Source organism: Typopeltis vanoorti, chromosome 5 (genome assembly GCF_054136105.1).
Source record: "Typopeltis vanoorti isolate ZY-2024b chromosome 5, IOZ_Tvanoo_1.0, whole genome shotgun sequence".
Taxonomy (NCBI): domain Eukaryota; kingdom Metazoa; phylum Arthropoda; class Arachnida; order Uropygi; family Thelyphonidae; genus Typopeltis; species Typopeltis vanoorti.
Window position 1 is genome coordinate 124,339,995 of NC_143553.1, and position 22,215 is coordinate 124,362,209.

The window sequence follows — 22,215 nt, forward strand, 5'->3', positions numbered from 1 at the left end:
AGCAAACAATCAACTTTGGTATGACTTATCTGAATATCAGGTTCCGTACAATATTAAACTTAATTAAAAATATTAAACTTAATTAAAAATCCGGAAGACCACACGTTCCTCAGTAATGTGGTCTTCTTGGATTATAAAATAACAGTGGATTTAGCATATAAAACGGGAAAAAAAACTCAAATAAATATCCATATTATATTCTCATGATTTCTTGACTGTTTGTTGTAATGTAAAAGTCACAATCTCTATTTGTCCTAAATCCAACTTGTTCTTCACCAATTTTACCTTCAAGAGATACCAAACATGCATCAATGTTTGGCATCCTGGAATACTCACTATTGAAATTCTTCCTTTCTTTAGATTTATTTCTCATTTTTTTTGTGAATTAATACAGTCTGTTTTAAGTGATATTGATTTTACATCCTTCTTAACAAAAATCTTGTACCTGGCTGCATACGCCATGGTTTCTATGCAAGAATTAATTCAAATTAATGCATTACATAACTAGTGAAATTTTCACCTCGCTTGTGCTCATAAGGTGTTGCAGTGCATTTTCATAATTTTGTACGGTTTATATAAAGAAGAGTGTAATTTCTGTATTAATATATTTGATACTACTCCACTATAATGGTTAAAAATTAAAAAAAAAAAACACACACAAACAGTCTTGCTACAAAAACCTTGGCACATTTCATTTCTAATTACCCCGACAAAAACACTACCTCGCACTCTGTTACAGAGAATAATAGAGAAATGTACACTGATTTGTTAAATGATAATTAATTACAATTTAAGACAAAATAATTACATTTATTAATTATTTAGTTTTATGTTAAATGACTTTCCTTATGGGACATAACCAAGGAATGAAATTTGGAATGAATGAGGAAATGGAATATGGAGGCGATATGTAACTGGAAGATGTCACGTAATTGAGTTTCCACATGTTTACCACTTTGATATTTTGGACGGAGAATGTCGATTTTTAGGATACAAAATAACAGATATTGTGCTTATGATCTTTTATTTTCGTATTTTTGCTACTTGATAGGCTCTTGAAACGCGTCAAATGAGGTCAACAACATTTTCAAGGTGAGAACTGTTTACATCAGTGAAGTAGCCAATTAGCCTTGGATGGCTTTCACTCTTTTGAGATGAATGAGACAGATGACGAACGAAATGTTATCCTTGTAGAACTAGAGCTTTAAGGAAGGTGCTCTAAAGGGAAAAAAGCCTGTTAATCTAGAAATAGCTTTGATTTTGACAGTGACGTAAATGCGCATGCGAAAAACTCTTTTTCGAGAAAGATCAATTTTAGATAATGAAATCACTTAAGATAAAGAAAATATAAAGTACCGAAGCAGACGAAAGTGTTATAGTACCAGACATTCCCCACCTTGTCGCAATGTCCACGACGGTGAACCTTTATTCTTATAGCAATGGCCACAGCATGGTTGTAGATGAAGACGATGGCTTCTCCCTCTTTTCTACTGTTAAACCAGCACCTCCTATAGAAGTGTTCGCTTTGCACAAAGCTTACCAAGAAGATCAGTTCCCTCAGAAAGTCGATCTTACACTTGGAGGTATTGTGATCTTTCACTTTGTACCATTTACTGTGCTCTTTTAACGTTTAAAGTAGAAGTTTGCATATAACAAACTAATGCATTTATTATTCGCGATTAAAGAAAAATTTATTCTGCTGGCTATACTGTGAAACGAGGACGTAATTATTAGTTAAAAATGAAGAAAATGATGTATTGTACTTTTATTAGTTGCTTCATAAATAATAGATTTCAACCTCTAATTTGTCCAAGTGTAAACAAACAATAAAATAAATTTCTCTTCTGAAAGAGTTGCTTTACGTCATTACAGTGATGAAAATAAAATCCATCTACTGTATTATACGAAAAGCAAGTCGTGCTGGATTGCAAATTTTTATTGTTTGCTTTCGCGTAAATATGGATGAATTATTTCTCTCGATATAATATGCTTTCTTCTCAATCTCAGCACAATTTCTCGTCATGTATCATTTAAATGGAATTTATGAAATTTAGAAGGATAACAGCCCTGTTAAAGCTCAAAGGTCAAGTTTTTATTTTCAGAATAGTTACTATCTGCATTTTCTTTTATTCAGATATAAATGCGTGATTTCAATGCTGTGGTAATCTCAATCACAGAGAGGGACTCTATGATCTTTCTATAGAAGTGTTTCTATAGAAAGTTTTTACCTTGGGTGTAAAATACATTAAAGATACCAAGAAATTTTATACTTGGTTTTAATCCTTTTCCCAAGTAAGCAAAACAAAATTTTGCGCATGAAATATATTCAATTCTGAGCTACTTGTATATAGAGGCTAATGACTTCATATCACTTGCCTTAGTATGTATCCCATAATGCAAAGCACACCGGTTTCAACTTTTATTGAAGTTTCATCAGTGAGAGCCAGTCCAGGGAGAGATACCATGCTTGAAGTAATGCAGAAGTCATATATATATATATATATATATGACTATATATATATATATATGACTATATATATATATATATGACTATATATATATATATGTGTAGAAAGTATTTTACCTTGGGTATAATAAATGTTAAAAATACCAAGCAATTTTAAACCTGGTTTTACTCCATTTCCCAAGTAAGCAAACAGACAAACAAGTCAAGTTTGAGCCTGCAAGTCTAGCTGATCCTACAGGTAGTGCAAGACCAAGGCAACTCGTGGTAAAGGTGGCATAAGCTCTGATCACTAATCTTAATATTTACCCTTAATGCCAAAACACATCTCCACGAAGGGGATGCATGATGATTTGTATTAAAGGCAAGGGGCCACTACCCAGACCGGTTTCGACCTTTATTGAAGTCTCGTCAGTGGGAGCTAGGCTAGAAATACCAAGATTTAGTAATACAGAGCTTATAAGTATTTTGCCAGAACAAGTTGCCATAAGGTGTTTTAACCTTATTAAATTAAATAAAAATCTCTGGAGGAGATATAAATGTAGAAAGTATTTTACCTTGGGTATAATAAACCTTTACCACGAGTTGCCTTGGTCTTGCACTACCTGTAGGATCAGCTAGACTTGCATCACTTGCAGGCGCAAACTTGACTTGTTGGTCTGTTTGCTTACTTGGGAAATGGAATAAAACCAGGTTTAAAATTGCTTGGTATTTTTTAACATATATATTATGTATATATATCTTATAAACAAGTAGACAAAAGGTGCTTGACCTTCAGTAAAATTTCTTGGTCAAGCACCTTTTGTCTACTTGTATATGATATATATATGTGACTTCTGCATTACTTCAGCCGTGGTATCTCTCCCGGGTCTGGCTCCCACTGACAAAGATCGAAACCGGTCTGGGTAGTGACACTTTCCATTATGCATTCCATTATGCATTGCATTATACACGTCCGAAAGGGAGTGTGCTTTGCATTATGGGATACATACTAAGGCAAGTGATATGAAGTCATTAGCCTCTATATACAAGTAGCTCAGACGTGAATATATTTCACGCGCAAAATTTTGTTGTGCTTCCTTAGGTAAAGGATTAAAACCAAGTATATAATTAATTGTTATCTTTAACATATTATATATATATATATACACTTTATGTATATTCATTTAAAATGTTTACTAACATAACAGAAGCAATTAATTTGTATTATATATTATTCTTTAACAGCATACAGAGACGAGAACGGAAAGCCATGGGTTCTCCCGGTCGTTCGAGCAGTGGAAGAAGAAATAACTGCTGGCGACAATCTGACTCACGAATATCTGGGTCAGCTTGGTATCGAAGAGCTGAGCACGTGTGCCACTACTTTGTTACTTGGTCAAGACAGTATTGCATTAAAAGAAAAGAGGGTACGTAGAAGGTTTTGTTAAAAAAAGATCTAAGGTTATCTTTCGGAGTAAATGGGGTGAACTTTGGGAAATGTTGAAACTTGTCGACTGCTTTCGAAAAATAACAAAGTCGCACCAAATCATGTTGTTTAGTAACTCAAAAAAAAAAGTTAGTAAATGTTTCAATCAAACGAAGAGGAGAAAAAAAGTAAACGAATTTACAATTAATTTGCGAAATGTCATTACGTTGTGATGTCAAGAAAAATCGCTTATCAGAAACACTTTTACGCTAAAGTATTTGAATCTTGTCTTATTTTCAAATCCAAATTCCAAATTACTGCTATCTCTTAGAGATATTATCAACAAATACTGAAATTCTTTTATTCTTTCGTTTATGGTGTTCAGTGTGTGTGTGTGTGTGTGTGTGTGTGTGTGTGTGTGTGTGTGTGTGTGTGTGTGTGTGTGTGTGTGTGTGTGTGTGTGTGTATTCGATCACTAGGCGAAGACAGGTTTTTATTTCATTCTCCGAAGGTATTATCCCAGCCTAGCCCCAAAATTTATTATTAGGATGGATATTTTATAACAAAATTTCATACAACTTCTTAGGAAACAAATTTATTCGCATGTCGTGGATTTGAACCCAATCAGTCTGTCGAAAATGATGATTATGCATTCACGGATGATTTTTTTGGCATATTATTATTATCATATCCAATGATTTACGACTTTTAGTAGTTTTAATTTTCATTTTGAATCCTTTGGATTTTTACATTTGTTTTCTTATGCGGCATTCTTCTCTCTCTCTCTCTCTCTCTCTCTCTCTCTCTCTCTCATTGAATTGTTGATCGATGCCACGGACCAAGATAGCCAGTTGTGGTGTATCCTTCACATCTGTGCTCTCATCTAAAGCAAGTGAATATGACGTAAATTTGGATGACCGTTTTTTTAAAGTTCTTCAATGTCATTGGCAAGTTATTCCACACGTCGTGCTACAGTTACCTCAGACAAACTCGATTTTTTAAACACTTTATCATTTAGGCACAGAATATCCCCAGCAGCGATGAGACACTCTTTCACAAATTCACCTTCCAAGAAGGCTTTTGAATTTTTAGCAATTTTTTCAGCTATTATAATACATAACTTACTTTGACGCACGCTTCGCTCTCTTTCCAGATTCACAGCGTTCCTTGCGAATCTGGAAAGCATCTTACAATTCTAAATACCGCAGTATAGCTTAGTGGCCCGTGGGCTTCATTGAAATTATTTTTTATTTAATCGCGTTTTAATGTTAAGTAGTTTTTTTTTCAATAAATAAAACGTACTCGCATTTTAAATCAATTTGGAGACAGTTCACTTTGTCCACACGAAGCCGCCCTTGAAGGTGAACGAAATTGGACGCATGCTTTATCTCATAGTGTCGTTTTATATTGTATTCTTTTGATGCTAACACTGACTCAAGACGAATTAAACACACTGGCTTATCGTCGATCGGCACAAAAAATTACAAATTGGTCCACTTTTTATTAAAAACCCGACAAGAATCACTTGATTTACGCTTTTTACTCGTAGACGCCATAGTGATGGAATGTGAACCAAAAACATTATCCAAAATGGCAGTAACGGTTATTATCCACTAAATATGCCTCACACTAATGAAAAACGTCTGTGGCTAACTCAATAGGCTATGGCTGACACGACGAACCTGTGTGTGCGCTTATACGCGAATATTACTCTGTTCACGACTGACTGACTGACTGTGGATGAGATCCTGTTGTATTTCTATGAAAATAACGAAGTATCGAGAACCTTCGAGATGTATCTGGAAGGCACTAGACAGCGCACTCGAACGAACTACTGCATCAGCCATCTACCTGCGACGTAGTACTAGTACTTAAGTATCGCTTGGCGATGGTAGATGGCAGAAGAAGAATGTCTATTTAATATTTATTTTTATAGGATTTTATGTAAAGTATCAAATGCACAGCGTTCCTTGTGAATCTGGAAAGCATCTTACGATTCTAAATACCGCGGTATAGCTTAGTGGCCCACGGGTTTCATTGAAAATATTTTTTATTTAATCGCGTTTTAATGTTAAGTAGTTATTTTTTCAAAATGGCCGGCGGGCCATGCGTTGAAAACCCCTGCTCTAGGCAATAATATAATAATTATAACAATAATATAATGCACCTAAGTCTCCATTTACAAAATAGATTGGTTCTGCACGCGTACCATACATGTAAATCATATACTCAATTAAATATTTCCGTATTTTTTAAATAAATGTAACACTTTATTTTTATATACAGATACACAACAAAAATTTGAAGATAATAAAGCGCTCTATAACATAAATACCTTTATTTAAAATTTATCAGCACGTTATATGAGCAGTTGTCACCTTATGTTATTTTCACACAGTTTACGTTAATAAATTATTATTATTATGTAAGGTGCCTCCATGGAGTCAAAAGACTCATTGAGGGAGACCCCACATTGACACACTAACCATTATTTACACAATACCTATCATACTTCTCCTTAAATTCATTCACAGACGAAGCATTCACAACCACCTCTGGCAACGCATTCCACAAATTTACAACCCTCCAAGCAAAAAATCTAGTCCTAACACCTAACACCCTTGTTAACCACACTCTTACACAATCTCCAGGGATGACCGCTCGTTCTCTCCCTTCCTTCACTGGTCTTAAAAAGGTTACCAGTATCAATCCTATAAAACCCTTTTAATAATTTTTATGCCTCTATCATATCTCCTTTCATACGTCTATCAACTAGTTTTTGAAGCCCACAGACCTTTAATCTATCCTTGTAAGAGACATTCCACAGGCCTGCAACAATTTTCGTAACCCGCCTCTGAATCCTCTCCACCATATCCACATCACCAAGAAATCCAGGTGACAGATCTGTGCATAATAGTCCAAATGAGGTCTTTATAAAGTGGGACAATCACTTCCTTATCCCTGTTTGTCAGTGTGTGTTCCTCAATAACCATGTAATCTGATGTGAAGTTTTGGCAACCTTTGCAATATGCCCTCGAAACTTAAGTTTTCTGTCCACAATAACTACCATGTCCCTAACCTCATCAACCTCCTGCAGTTCAGCTCCATCAATATAATAAACAGCATGTGATCTCATCCTTCCGAAGTGCATCACCTTACACTTGGCCACATTAAACTGGCAGCCATTTAGTTTAGCCCAAACCACCAGCCTATTTAAGTCATCCTGTAAGATATCCACATCATCTGAATTAACTATCGCTCTTCCCAGTTTTGCATCATCAGCAAACAAGTGGATATCTCCTTTCAAACTATTCCCAATATCATTGATGTAAAAATTAAATAACAGAGGACCAAGCACTGAGCCCTGAGACACACCACTAGTCACCTGGCTGCTACTGAACTCCGCTCCACCATAAACCGCTAATGGATAGATATCAAAGAGTGGTATCCTCTAATCCAAATCACTAGTCTCAGATCCATACCCATTTGCTCCAATTTATGCAACTGAGTTCCATGCGGAATCTTGTCAAATGCCTTTGCAAAGTCCAACAGGATCACTGAAAAAGGATTTCCTTTATCCAACTCCTTTGTTACTTCATTATAGAAAGTGAGCAAATTACTAAGGCAAGATCTACCCTTCACAAAACCATGTTGCCCCTTATAAAGTATCATATTGCTGTCCACCCAGTCCTGAATTCTAATTTTTATCAATTTCTCCAGAACCTTAACCACCACTCCAGATATATTGATTGGTCTATAATTTGAAACCTCAGTCTTGGAGCCTTCCACTTGTGCAGTGGAATTATTTCCCCCCTCTTTCCACTCTATTGGTACTTTACCAGAACTGAGGCTTAAATTAAACAGCCTGGTTAGAGGAGGAGATAATTCTCTTGCACGTTCCCTTAAAACATGGGACGATCTAACTCAACACCAGTGCCAGTGTTAACACTAAGGTTCTGTAATATACTAAGCACCTCAAATTCTTCTATCACTAGACTCTCATCAGTCAATGACACGTCCGGCACTGCAGTATCACAATCCAGATGGTACACTGTTGCAAAATTATCACTAAGCAACTCAACTATTTGATTAGTTTCTGTAATTTCCTTACCCTCAACATTTTTTAAAGTTATACTTCCAAAATTATTCTTCCTTTTACTTGCCACATAGCGAAAGAACTCCTTAGGATTTGTTTTGGACTCATCAGCTAGCTTCCTCTGATCATTAGCTTTGACCTTCCTTACTATGCAGGTTACCTTCCTCTGATAATTAGCTTTGACCTTCCTTACTATGCAGGTTACCCTTCTTGCCTGTATCTTGCACTGCTCATGGGAATGCTCATCATCTTTTTCTTTATACTTATACCACAACTTTCTCTTTATCTGCAACTCTCGCTTAACACGTTCATTGCCAATCACGCGATATCACGCGATGCGAGTTCTCACCAAACGGCCGATCACGCGTTATCGCGTTGACGTCGCTAACTAAATAAAAAAATAAAAAAAATTTGGCCACCACACGAAATTCCAATTTTCAGCTTGGCAATGAAAGTGTTAATAATATTATTCATCCATCTTACTCCTACCTGATTCCTCCTCCTGATTGTGGATATGCAGTCAGATACAGCTTTCTTTAAATACTCCTTGATAATCTCCCATGCACCATCAACATCTCTCCCCTTAAAATTCTCATGCCATAGCACTTTTGAAAGCTGACTTGTCAGCTTGTCATAATCACGAGCTTGTAATTCCACATATAATCCTTCTTAACAGAATATTCAACACATAATACAATCTCCCAAGTCAAGACCACATGATCACTTTCCCCAAGTGGAGACAGTGTATCTAAATTACTTACTGATATGTTCTCCAATGCTATAACCAGATCTAACACTCTCAAATCTCTTGTCCCTTCCATTACATGCTGTCTCAGGTTATCTCTTAACAATTGTATAAACTCCAATTCCTTTGTTCCTTGAGACCATTCCTTCTCCCAATCTATATCCCCATAGTTAAAATCGCCCATAATAATTACACGTTCTCCACTCATCTTACTAATTTGCCAATGCATACCATCTACATTCTCTCTTATACCCCTTGGATTATAGCAGCAACCAATTACATATTTCATCCTGTTGATTTCTATCTCACACCATACAGTCTCAAATGAACTACCCTCTACAAGCTTGTCATCTTCAGGCACTTCTATCATTTTTGGCTTTAACACTTCGTCTATCATTAGTAAAACTCCTCCCCCTATTCTGTTCTCTCTATCCTTTCTGAAGATACTATATCCCTTTTATTCAATCCCTTTGACTAAATCATTCTTAGTTAACCACGTCTCACTAATTCCTATAATTTTTGGCCAATTAGAACTAAGTAATGGCAAAAATTCATCACACTTATTCCGAATACTTCGGGCATTAGTACACATAAACTGCAATACTCCTTTCCCCCGATAATCACACGGTGTGTGAATTAGCCCACTCTGAATACCGTTAAAATTATGAGTACAATGATTCCCCATATCACAGTTAGTATTGATCTTAGTACTATTTACAGCTAACTCTACTTTCCTGTCATTATTTCCGACAACCATCCTCGTACCCTCCCCATCTAATAACACTCGTTTTTCCCTGTTTCCAAACCTCCATATGTTCATTAAACAGTAACTTCTGTAAAAGTTTACTCCCGTATTTATTCAAATGCAGACCATCTTCGGCATATAATTATTTTCTTCCATAAAACTCCTCCCATATATCCACATATCTCACCTCTCTTTTCCTACACATCCTAGCTAACATTTCATTCATAATCAATGCCCTTCTTCTCATTTCTCGACTATCATATCTGGGCAACACACTGACAATTCTAACACTCTTACTCTTAAATCTAGAAATCTCTAACATCTATCTTAAATCACTTGCCAAACGATTTACGGTGTTTCCCAAATCATTTGTCCTAACCATTAAAATCATTTCATCTACATTATCGTCTCTCTTTACAGCTTTAATTACACACTCTACCGTACTTCCCGGCCAACATTCTTTAAGACATTTCCGGTATTTATTTTACGAATCATTGAATCGCCTATTATTATTTTCTTAACCTTACTCATCACCTTAATCTTTGTCTGTCTATCCATCTCCACCAATTTCATCCTTTCTATTCTCTTATCCAACACCACAACCTCACTCTGTGCCGTTTGCGGTGAGCTCCAGAGCGCCCTAAATCTCCCTAAAATCTCATTACCGCACTTTCGTTCTTCACTCATCACAGAATCATTCACATTTACATGAGTATTCTGGTTTATGTTTTCACATATCATTTCTTCAATTAGTTTACATTTCACACACACACATATAAATTCTCCTTAATTTTATACCACATGTTTTTCTGAAAGCCTGAGGCATACATTAAACAAACATAGCATTTAATTTTTTCATTTAGAAACATAGCATTATTTCTAAACGCCATATGCTTGAGTACTAGTGGACGATAAAAAAGATATGCACTAACAGTTACTCCATTTATCAAATTTTTTTTACATTCGCTACAGTCCTTTGCACTGCTAGATGTTGACTCTGTAATTCCTTGTGCACAATCAGTCTCATCAACATCTAAAATAGCATCCTTATGCCTCGAGGTCATCTTCTGTTTATCATCAAGGTTATTATTTTTGCTAGAAGTTGGCTCTGTAATTCTTTATGCACAATCAGTCTTACCTACATCTAAAATAGTATCCCTAGTCCTCTTCTTTTTACCATCAAGGTTTTTCTTTTGTTTACCTTATTTCTCTTCATAATAGTACCACACTTGTTCTCTTGCAAGTTTCCCTTGCAAGATGTAATTTCTCCCTGCAGATCTGTCAAAGGAATCGATACTAGAATTCGTGACTGGGCCTGTAATGATAACTTTTCTCCTGCATCCGCATAAGACGATCCACTGGCTTTATCTGTTGGCAAAGCATGAACAGCCTCTTCTGACCCCGAAGATATTATCTGTTGTTCCCCACTACCAAACACAGACTCCTCCAACAAGGCAGCAGGCAACAAAGTAGTATCTTCTTCAAAATATGATGATTCCTTTTCATCCATTAGCAATGAAATTTGATCCTCCTTTACGGTCTTGGCAATTAATGCCTATGAGTTGTGTAAGGCTGTTCATCTTAAGCATTTGGGCAATTTTCAAAAGTTCAGGCAAACGTTCATAAGGTATACTAACTTTGCCGCTATACATAAAATCCACAACCAATTTTAAATCAGCATATTCTATATCTTTCAGAATTATAATAGGATGGTTACATGGATTTTCCACAAACAAAGTTTGAAACAGGAGACTACATGCTGCAAGCACTATTTTGTGAGCTTTTAAACTTAATCCTTCGCATGCTAAAGTCACATCAACAAGCGATTCACTAGAAAGCAAGCCCTTATAAACCTTGGACATATTGGCTTGATGATCATTCCACTTTAAAAGCAACATTGACTCCATTCTCATACCTTCACAAATAATATTCAATGAGAGATAAAGGCAATACCTAACGACAACTATCCACTACTTACACATTCACAAATCAATACAACCAATATACAATTCATAAATATCCGCATACAATTATGTTCATGTACATACAAAAATGTCTAACATAATTACATCAGAAACTTTAAGAAGCATCCAAATTAGATATCGAACACAATATCAACACATACAGTATTTATAAAATATCACTGAAGAACTTTTAATATAATCGGACAAGCATATCCGATAATATTTCTTCAGTAATTTTGACATAGCAATAATAAATCATTTATACAAACAATCAATGTAAATCAATGTAAAATAAATGATACAGAAATATTTATTAGTTAGTTTCTTCATTTAAATCCACGTTGAATACAATATTATTTTACAGCTTAATATTACATCTGAAAGCTGCATGCACGTGTCTAGCAGATTGATACCTCAAGTGTTTATAGGGTGCCTGCGTGGCTTTTTAACACACGCACGCACGCACGCGCATGTGTGTGTGCGCGCGCGCGTGCACACACACACACACACACAAAATTTTTCGTTATTCTTAAAACGGTATTAAACTGAAATTGTTCAATCAACTACTGTCCAAATCGAGGATTATGTGTAATAATAATAATAATAATAATAATAATAATAATAATAATAATAATAATAATAATAATAATAATAATAATGGTGTAGAAATGAGTGCACTACGTACGTGAATATATTAAGTGAATAATTAAAAATTGCAGTTCTAACTTAATTCACTTTTTTATTTTCTTATTTTTATTTATTTATTTTTTTAAATTTAATTATTTGTTTACTTTTTGTAATGAATTAGCAGGGTAACATATTTATCATACAAACGTCTCCTTTTTTGTTCGTCATTATCATATAAAGCACTTTCTAGTGCTGAATGAACCTGATGTATTTCGAAGTCAAAAATATGAAGTCGCGATAATTTCTCTTAGTAGTTAAGCACATTTCCCGAGAGAAAACTGACACCTGCTTTCTGCGGAAACATAGTTTTCTTGATAAACGATAAAAATATGGAAGACAATCCTGTGACTCCCTAGGGTTGTATGAAACATGATACCAAAAATGATTTTGTAAAGTAATATGTGATTACTATAAATTCCACCTGGTTTCCGAAAACACTACTGTTATTTAAAAAAAAAAGTGCAACAGCTTTATTTAACAGAATATTTTATAATACCTGTAGAGAGGTCTGGATGTGTCGTTCTTGACTTTAGTGGTCCATGTACAATTCTTTAAAGGATAATTTCAATGGCCTGTCTTGGCCAAGTAATCAGAGTTCATATAAACCTAGCTAACATCATGATAATTAATTCTATCTACATAATCTGCCAACTGCGTGTATTCTGCTGCAGTTTCTGTCTTGTGGGATTTCTGTCTTGTGGAATGAAAAACCGGAGTTTCCAGTAGAAAAACCAAAGTATATCCTGGTGTAACCAGCAAACTCACATTAGACTTTAAAAAAGGTTCACTTAGTCCTAGATGGGATTAAAACCTAAGTCTTTTCAATGAAAGGAATATAAAGTATACTTGCCTTGTATCATATGTTAAACAAATATGATTAAGCGTGATCCTGCACTGTAGGAGTCACGGAAGTGATCGTTACTTTTCTGCTTTTACGATAACTTTCTTAGATGTCAAAATCTACACTATTACTGGGGAAGTGCAATATTTCAACTTAAATTGCATACACTTCAATCATCCTTTGGGCATTTTTGTATCCAAATATGAAATGGATATTTTTGAATGTTTTATGATACATATGTTATATGATTTTCAGATAATGAAAATCATGTATCACATAAAACATTGCTATAATTTTACAACCTTGGTATTATGGGAATGACATCTTAAAATACTGGAGAAATGCTGAAAGAGAGGGAAATTTGTACTTCATCTAATATGCAAAATGTAAATACTTTGACTAAAAAAAAGTTCGCTGATCTTTCTACAAAATAAACTACTGCAGAAGTTCCCAAACTTCCTCGGTTCACTGTACCCCTAGGCCGAAAGAAATACCAAACATTTTCATTTATTAAGTAGTTAAGTCCAACCTACTTAATAAGTATTTGTGCTTTAAAATCTTAGTAGCCATTTAAAAAAATAATAATAATACAAAACGCGACTTTCCTGAAGCTCCCCGGGGCACACACTTTGGCAACCACTGATGTATTGTAAATTAAGAAGTGTAAAATACTGGTTTTATTTATTTTTATTTTGTACACGTGGTAATATTACAACCTTGTTATAGGAAAAAAAGTAGTAAGGGTAGACAAAGTGAGTTATGAGCATAGCAAATGATGCTAAATTTTAGCATCATTTGCTATGGTTGTATGAAAGTATTATGAAAGTAAGGTTGTATGAAAGTAAGGGAGTATTTTTTCGATATGTGGTCAGTAGAAGGAAGAATAATTATGGAAGGATGATGCTGGTCAGTGATAAGAGAATGATAAAAACTAAGGAGGGTATAGTAGAGGTGTTTAATGAGCACATCTTTAAAGTATTCCATCCTTTTGATTGTAACATAATTCAAAACTTAAGAGCTGTGGAATGAGGGCGGAACCACTCATGGTGAATGAGCAGGAGGTATATGAGGAATTCATTAAATTTGATGTCAACAAGGCCATGGGACTTGATGTTATATCACCACGTGCCTTGAGGGAATGTTCCAGGGAGTTAACAACAACTTTAATGTACATTTTTAACGTGATTCATAGATTATCCCAGATTCCAAAGGAGTGGAGAGACGGCAAAATTGTTCCACTTCATAAAGGGATGATAAAACTGATGCTTCGAATTATAGGCCAGTCTGCTTGTTTGGAGTTGTGGTCAAGGTGCTGGAGAAGCTAATGAGGACAAGGATTCCGATCTATATTGCCAGAAGTAGACTTATCTTTAATGGACAGCATGGGTTTGCTAAAGGAAGATCGTGTTTTAGCAACCTGCTTACTTAGCACAAGGGGGGGGGGGAAGCATATACAGTAGTATATTTAGATTTTGAAAAGGCATTCGATAGACTGCCACATGAAAAACTAGTAGTTAAATTGGAACATATCGGGTTGGATAGCAGATTAGTGCATTGGATTGGAGATTAGCTGTCTGATAGGTATCACCAGGTTGTGTATTGGGGAGTGATATCCCACAAGAGGAAAGTCACTAGTGACGCGCTTCATGGGTAAGTTTTGGGGCCATTGTTGTTTAATATGCAGGTAAATGACATTGGAAAGAGCTTGAATGGTGATATACAGTTGTTTGCAGATGATTCAAAGTTGGGGGAGAGTTATGCTGTAGAGCAGATGTTGCCAAAGTTTGGGAAGCAAAGATGGGATGCAGAGTAGAGGATTGGTGGGGATATTTTAGAGGAACAGAGGAGATGAAAGATCTGGGGGTGATGGTGGATAGAGACTTGAAATTTCGTGGACATTTTGCTAAAATTGTGAGGACAATACAGCGTATTATGGGAATAATGAGGAGAACACTGACGTGTAGAAGTAATAAGGTTTGATTTCACTGTACAAAGCTTTGATCAGTTCGAATATGGATTATGTGCACAGATTTGGTCGCCTGGTTTTCAAAAGGATGATGAGATGTTGAAGAGGGTTCAGAGACGAATGACTAAGTTGGTTTCTGTTCTCTGAAATATGAGGACATATTGAAAGAATGCAAATTAGTTGGAGAGTGGTAATTATCAGATTAATGCAGGTGAAAATTTTCATAGAATATCTGAAGACAGGGAGAGAATGAGAGGCCATCACTGGAAATTGTGTAAAGTGGGTGTGAGCAAGGGGATGAGGAGTAGAGTTATGAGTGAGAGTGGTGGGTGATTGGAATTTATTGCATGAGAGTGTGATAAGTTCAGGGAATGTAAATGTATTTAAGTCGAGCTATGATGAGCTGTGCATGTGAGAGTGGAACTTCCCACGACGAGTCTCTTGACTCCATGGAGGTCTGTTATTGCTGTTGTTGTTGATGATGATGATGATGATAATAATTAATGATGTGTAATATCACTGGATGAAAGTATGAATTGGTTTATGAATCGCAGTAATTTCATCTACTTCGTAGAAAAACATTATGATACCATTATTGGAACGTATATTATTATTTTTATTGCTATTTTATTAGAGCGCCTCTATGGTGCCCATAGACTGATCGCAGGAAGTCTACTAATATCAACACTAACCATCATTTGCATAATAACTGTCATAAAAAACTTATTCACCGACAAAGAAACTCAAAACTGACTCTGTTTGGCAATCCATTCCACTCCTTCACCACTCTCAAAACAAAACTTCTAGTCTTTACCAACTACATCCTTACTTAATGTCCATGGATGACCTCTTGTTTTTGTCACATTATTGATGTACTGAAAACATTCCTCCGTATCAATCCTATAAACCTTCCTTAGTAACTATGTCTCTATAACATCCTCACCCCCTTTATTCATCAATCAACCAGCCTCTGTAATACACAAACCGTCAATCTCTCTCTCTCTTCATATGGAGCATCCCACAGAACTGCCAGCATCTTTGTCACTCACCTCTAAATCCCTTCTACATCTCCAAGAAACTCAGGTGACCAAATCTTGCCATCTACTTAATAAAGAGGTACAATCCGCGTGTCTCTGCTGATCTGGGTATTTTTCAATACCCAGTTAATTCTAGTTTTATGCACTTTTCTGACATGCCCTCTGAACGTCAACTGTCTATCCACAAACACCCATAAATTTCTGGCTTCCTCAATTTCCTGGAGCACAGTTCCATCCGTGTAAGTACACAGCTGGTAATATTTTCATTCCATAATACATAAACTTTACATTTTGTCACATTAAACCGACATCCGTTCTCTTTTATCCATACTGCGAGTCTAATTAAATCATCCTGCAAAATTTCAATATCATCTTTATTGACTTCCCAGTTTTGCATCACACAAACAACCAAATATTTCATTTCAGATCATTTCCTATATCATTAAAGGTACAAATTGATAGCAGTGGCCCATGTAGAGAACTTGTGGCACGCCATTAGTCACAGGCCTTTTGCCGAACTTTATTCCTGAATAAACTTCTGCTGATATCTCTCAATCATCCCCCCCCCCTTATCCCCATCACCAACTTCATATCAATCTCCATTTGTTGCAATTTATGTATCAAAATTTCATGTGGTATCTTTCAGATGCCTATGCAAAGTCCAGCAGTTTCACCTGATAACCATTACCTTTATCCAAATCAGCTGTCACTGAGTTGGATCAATTTTTTTATAAAAAAATTTATAAAAAGTACGTTACTGAGGCATGACCTACCCTTCACAAAAACCATGCTTCTCCCATGCAATATCCCCTTCCTATCCTCCCCCGTTCCTGAATTTTGTCTTTAACCAACTTTTCTAATACCCTGACAACAATCACACCCGAAATTCTGATCGTCGATAATTTGCTACTTTCTGCATTAATAATTCTGAAAATATTAATAACTATTTTTCTTTTTCTTCCATTCCGTTCGAATTCTGCCAGAGCCGAGACTCTAATTAAAAACAGTCTACGTCTACTCGAAGTCTACTTAGCACATCATCGTAATACTCGAGCAGATATCCCATTTGAAACCATAGCTGCATTCACATTAACACCAAAGCCTTTTTCTTTTCGAAATGACTAAAAGTTTTGCACGAAATCGATATGTTTCGTATCCCCAGGATAAAAAATAATGATCGCTGATATAAATCGTAAACCAAAATAAACCTCCGAATTTTTTTTCCTCACATGTACAGAACAAAGAATTTTAAAAGAGAAAAATTTGACTGAAAATATACAACAAATTGTAAAATTATATGCATTTACATTATTGGATATTTATTATATTAAAGGGAAATTTCATCTAAAAAATAAAAGACAAAGTTTACTATATTTTGTTCAGTATTAGCAGAATAGATCATGCAGTTAGATTATTATAGCTCAGAATTACAGTGCATACGTCTCTACTGATGTTATCTAGTTCATAAACAGAATTTCGTTCTGGTCAGATTTGATTCAAATGAAGTGAAACTAAATCTTATATAAACTTTTATTATTATTATTAAATATATATATTTAGACTGGATTATCGAATATGTCATATTTGTAGTTAAGTTTTCAGAAATAATGAATTTTTCAGGCCTTTGGGCTGCAGACAGTTGGAGGAACTGGTGCTTTACGAGTTGGAGCTGATTTTCTTGTCCGTTGCATCCAATTAGATGTTTTTTACATGGGAGATCCTTCCTGGCGTAAGTAAAATTAAACTTATTGCATGAATATTAATAAACATATCTGATAATTAACTCAAATTGGTTCAGTTGTCATGTACCTTGTAATTTTTGCTATTTGATGTCGGCTCGCAACTATATTTTCGAATCTGAATAGGAAACATGTCAGCGTACTAGAATATATGATATCGTTCTTATTGAATATAACAGATGATTATGATTAATTACTTCCAGTTACTTGTGATTTCCTTTTTATATGTCCCTCCTTTTGTTTCTCAGTCCACTTCCATTTTTGTTTATTTGTATTGTTATTAATTAGGTTTCTGTTTCTTTTCCACAGATTTTATGGTATGCTCCTTCTGGCCATATGATACTTGAAATACTGCTAAACATTCATTATTAAAAATTTGTAATCTAGTATTGTAATATTTAGTTTCACTTCTCTATATTAAGAAACTTTTAATATTTGTTTCAGATATCCTAAAGTCAGGCCTAAAATTCATTTTTTTTTTACTCTTTAATCCTGCAGTTAGGTCTTAACTGTTCGAATGTATTTTTCGCTTTCTTAATTCTATTTATTACATCGCTTTCAGCTCTCGCGTGTAATCACACTTCCCAAGCGACAGAAACTTCTTCAATTTCATTATAATTTACGACTTACTTATGTATCCTCTTCGTGCCTCATGGCGCATAAGGCCGAGATCCGTTTCTTCCAGATACTTCCGTCCTGAGACACCAGTTCGGCTTCTCAACAGTTCTTCCAGCCAATTTGAAAAATGGCATGAAAAGACCCAGAGGAAGACCAAGGTCTAGGTGGATTGATTCAATCAGAAATGTCTTAGTAGAACAAAATGTTAGATATAACAATATTGGAGTGCTGACAAGTAATAGACTAATTTGGAGTTACTTGGTTGATAGGAGATTATTAATAATGTAATCTTCATCACATAGTGCTGTCATAGTAGCCTAAAAACAATCCTTGAGGGTATATATCAGGAAATTGATGATGATGAGTTTGCTTTACATTAATTTTTGATCTCTCTCTCTCTCTCTCTCTGTCTCTCTCTCTCTCTTAGCTTCTTTTCTACAAATGGTTTGATTTGAATCCATGTATGTTTAAATATATATATGACAAAAAGCAAACATCCTCAGAAAAATCAAGTTCCTCTAGATCAGTGGTTCTAAACCGGTGTTCCCCGGAACACTTGTGTTCCGCGAACTGGTTACAAGTGTTCCGCTGGTGAAAGATGTCACATGACACAGTTCTGAGTGTAATTGGCTACTCTGAATAAAAAATGTCGATGGAATTATTTCCGTTATAATAGAACAATTAATAATATTGGAAGAAAATATTTTTCTTCCAATATTATTAATTGCGAGAGTTACCTTCTTTCCTTAAATACACACAATGACTGGATACGAAATCCATTTTGCACAGTTAATACATCGAGTTTTGAATTTTCGTTACAAGAAAAACAATTAGTTACCTTGTCAATGGATCGTACTCTAAAAATGAAATTCTCTGAAACAACTCTTGAGGAATTTTGTATTTTTGTCAAGCCGAATACTCAGCTATCCACAAGAGCACTAAAAATTTTGTCACAGTTTTCAACATCATATTTGTGTGAGCTCGGTTTCTCAATATTAACCCATATAAAAACTAAAAAGCGTGAAAGACTTGCTAATATTGACAAAGAGATGAGAAGAGCTATATCACATATTAGGTCTGATATTATTGCCGAAACCTGCAAAAGCCGACAAGCTCAAGTATCGCATTAAAATAAGTTCCATTTTTATAAAAGGCGAGTCCATGCATATTTTTATTGTTAGTTTTATGACCCTAATGCTTTTGGTGTTCCTCAAATTTTTCTTATAATCAAAAGTGTTCCGTGACTTTGAAAAGGTTAAGAACCACTACTCTAGATATAAGAACTGCACTGAATTTCTCTGTTATTATTTTATCATTGTTCTTTTCATAATTCATCAAATGCTGTCAAAATATTATTAGTGAGGATAGATATCTTTGTAATACTCCTACCTTTAGTTTTTATTGGTTCCGATTGTTTCCTTTCATTTTTGTATACTTTAGATGTATCGTCTTCTTTAACATGATTCTCTCAAAGGCTTTTTTGCTGAAATCTATAAACCTAAGACATTAAGAGGATTTATATTTCAGTAATATCGTTTTAGTAACTAATGTTCCGGTTAATTACAATTCTCAAGGTATTTATTTTATCTATACATACTTTATTTTTTTCTTAAGCCAGTTTATTCTCTTCCAAGTTTATTATTTAAATACATTTTATTATTTTTAACCTTCTGAATGGTATGTATTTCCTAATGTGCATTCCAGAAAAAAAAAAAAAATCAATCCAGCATTGAATTTTTTTCGGGGTGGGATTTGATTTGGATGCATAACAATGCCAGTTCAGTGTTCGCAAATATCACTTATGAAATCAATCAGTACTGATCAGTATGATTAGTCGACCATCGTCTGACCTACTTCAGACATTACTACTAAGTGACCTACTGATATCGATTGATACTGAGATCACTTATGAGAGCATAGTACAACAACCCGTATGATGTCCAGAGCAAGCGGGACAAGCATTTCGCTAAAAAGTAACATAAGCGCTCAACATCGGAAGCAACAGAACAGATAATTGAAAAAGATTGAAGCCATTATTATATGATCGTGAAGACTGTTACGTATGTTTAATTTTTCTGACCTTAATTACAGCTATTCTAAATAAAAATATGAAAAATTTTGGCACCAAAACATGTACATACACATATTAATAGTATGATGTTAGAACAATTTGTTGTCCCATTTGTTGAACTATATTCCCAAATATACCTTTCTGTTTGGTAATTCAAGATGTTGCACCTCTTTACAAAGAATTATACCCAGAAAGTTATACCCATAATACACTGCGAAGAAATGATAATATACGCACTCGTAGTTCTCTCTCTACTTTTAGGTTAGAATGGGGAGGGGGGGGGGGTGATTTGGCCAGTGAGCAATTATTTTAAGCCATAGATAACAATGATCAGAAAGGATGACAAAATAAAATAAAATAAGCATAAATTGATGAATTAACAATTACTTTTTGCAAGAGTACCTCAAAATATATGCACTAGCTCTACAATATATCCATACCTTGAGAAAAAAAAGTATTCAATGGTTCATATACGTATAGTGTCATTTTGTAATTAATGTACAATTACAAACCTATCGTATTCAAACAATCCTCCTGACTGCAGTGATTTCAATACTATCTATCTTTCTATTATTCATTTCATCTCTAATAACCTCTTTCGCAGTGGTTTGTAGCTTTCGTATCGTATTTTTTGTTCAAATGTGAATCTCGCCTACAAAAAAAGGTTGCAAACCTATTGTACTTTAGTACGTAGTACTACGTACTAGGGTCACTTGCATTAGCTCACGCTAGTGTCACAGATACTCGGTAGTTTACTATATTCGGCATGAAACTCTCTGATTCCAATCTTTGAGTTTCTTATTCGGTTTTAAAACAATGTGGATTTTATATCCCCTTAATTTAAAATATTGTTTATATCGCCGAAATGAAGCTTATTAGCTCTTTATATTTAAATTAAACATTCAGACAAGTTTATATCTGAATTTATGTATTTATGAATTTCTCGCACAGGAAGTTAAAAAATAATAGTATCACTAGTAAAAAATTTATTTTTGAATTTGTTTCTTTTTTTTTTAAAGAACTTCTGAAGCTGTGCAAATAATCTTACTTAACAGTAAAATAATATTCCAAAATAAAGGGTTCTTCGATTTATTAATTCATATCGCACGTACAATGATTCAATGGCTCGTTATTAGGGGTCGCTCATCTCATCCGCTTAAGTCGGTATGATATTTACCCGAGAAACTCCTAGGATCTCAGATAACCCATCGGCTGAACACCATTCCAAACTTAAAGCATTTTGATATATTTTCTGCAGTTGATTCATATAACTTGCAAGAATCGTTATTCTATTAGTGAATCATCACTGCCAATTTTGCTAGAAAAATTTCTTTCCTTGCAACCCTTAATCATTATTCGCACTGTCTTAATGAGGGGAGGGTCCCACTTATCGATGCACAATAGGAATTTCTAATTGTATATCTCATTTGATTTATCGATTTAGGCACAGGTGACCGTTACGAACAATCATATACAACTCCAATACAACTGTATTGGAAATGCATGATAGTTTGGCGCGTGACCAACGGATGGCATTGGGATTTTACTGTACTATCGTACAACAAAATTATGGAATATCACATCACATTCTGTTCTTTTCCCGACAATACAATGTAGTTAAACATCTGGATAAACTTTAATTCTAGTTCAAGACAACTATAGGAGATTTGATTGGGGTTTCATCCCGCATATAGGCAAATAGTACAGGCAAAAAAATGCGATTAGTGGCGGTAAATGGGGTCGTTACGGTTGGTGGAACCTAGCGTCGTATGTAGATAGAGGTTTAAATAGTGTAGACGGTGAGTTGCGTAGACGGGAGTGTCCACCCGCGATG

At 34.9% G+C, this 22,215-nt stretch overlaps 1 protein-coding gene across 1 annotated transcript in view; it reads left to right on the plus strand.

Annotated features, from left to right (window-relative positions):
- The first annotated feature begins 1,405 nt into the window (after positions 1-1,405).
- Positions 1,406-22,215, plus strand: part of LOC150106784 (aspartate aminotransferase, cytoplasmic-like) — a 61,160-nt gene continuing 40,350 nt past the window's right edge. The window contains exons 1-3 of the mRNA XM_090393482.1: positions 1,406-1,583; positions 3,692-3,873; positions 17,574-17,682. Of these exons, the coding sequence (XP_090249608.1) occupies positions 1,406-1,583; positions 3,692-3,873; positions 17,574-17,682 (469 nt within the window). The remainder of the gene's footprint in view (positions 1,584-3,691; positions 3,874-17,573; positions 17,683-22,215) is intronic.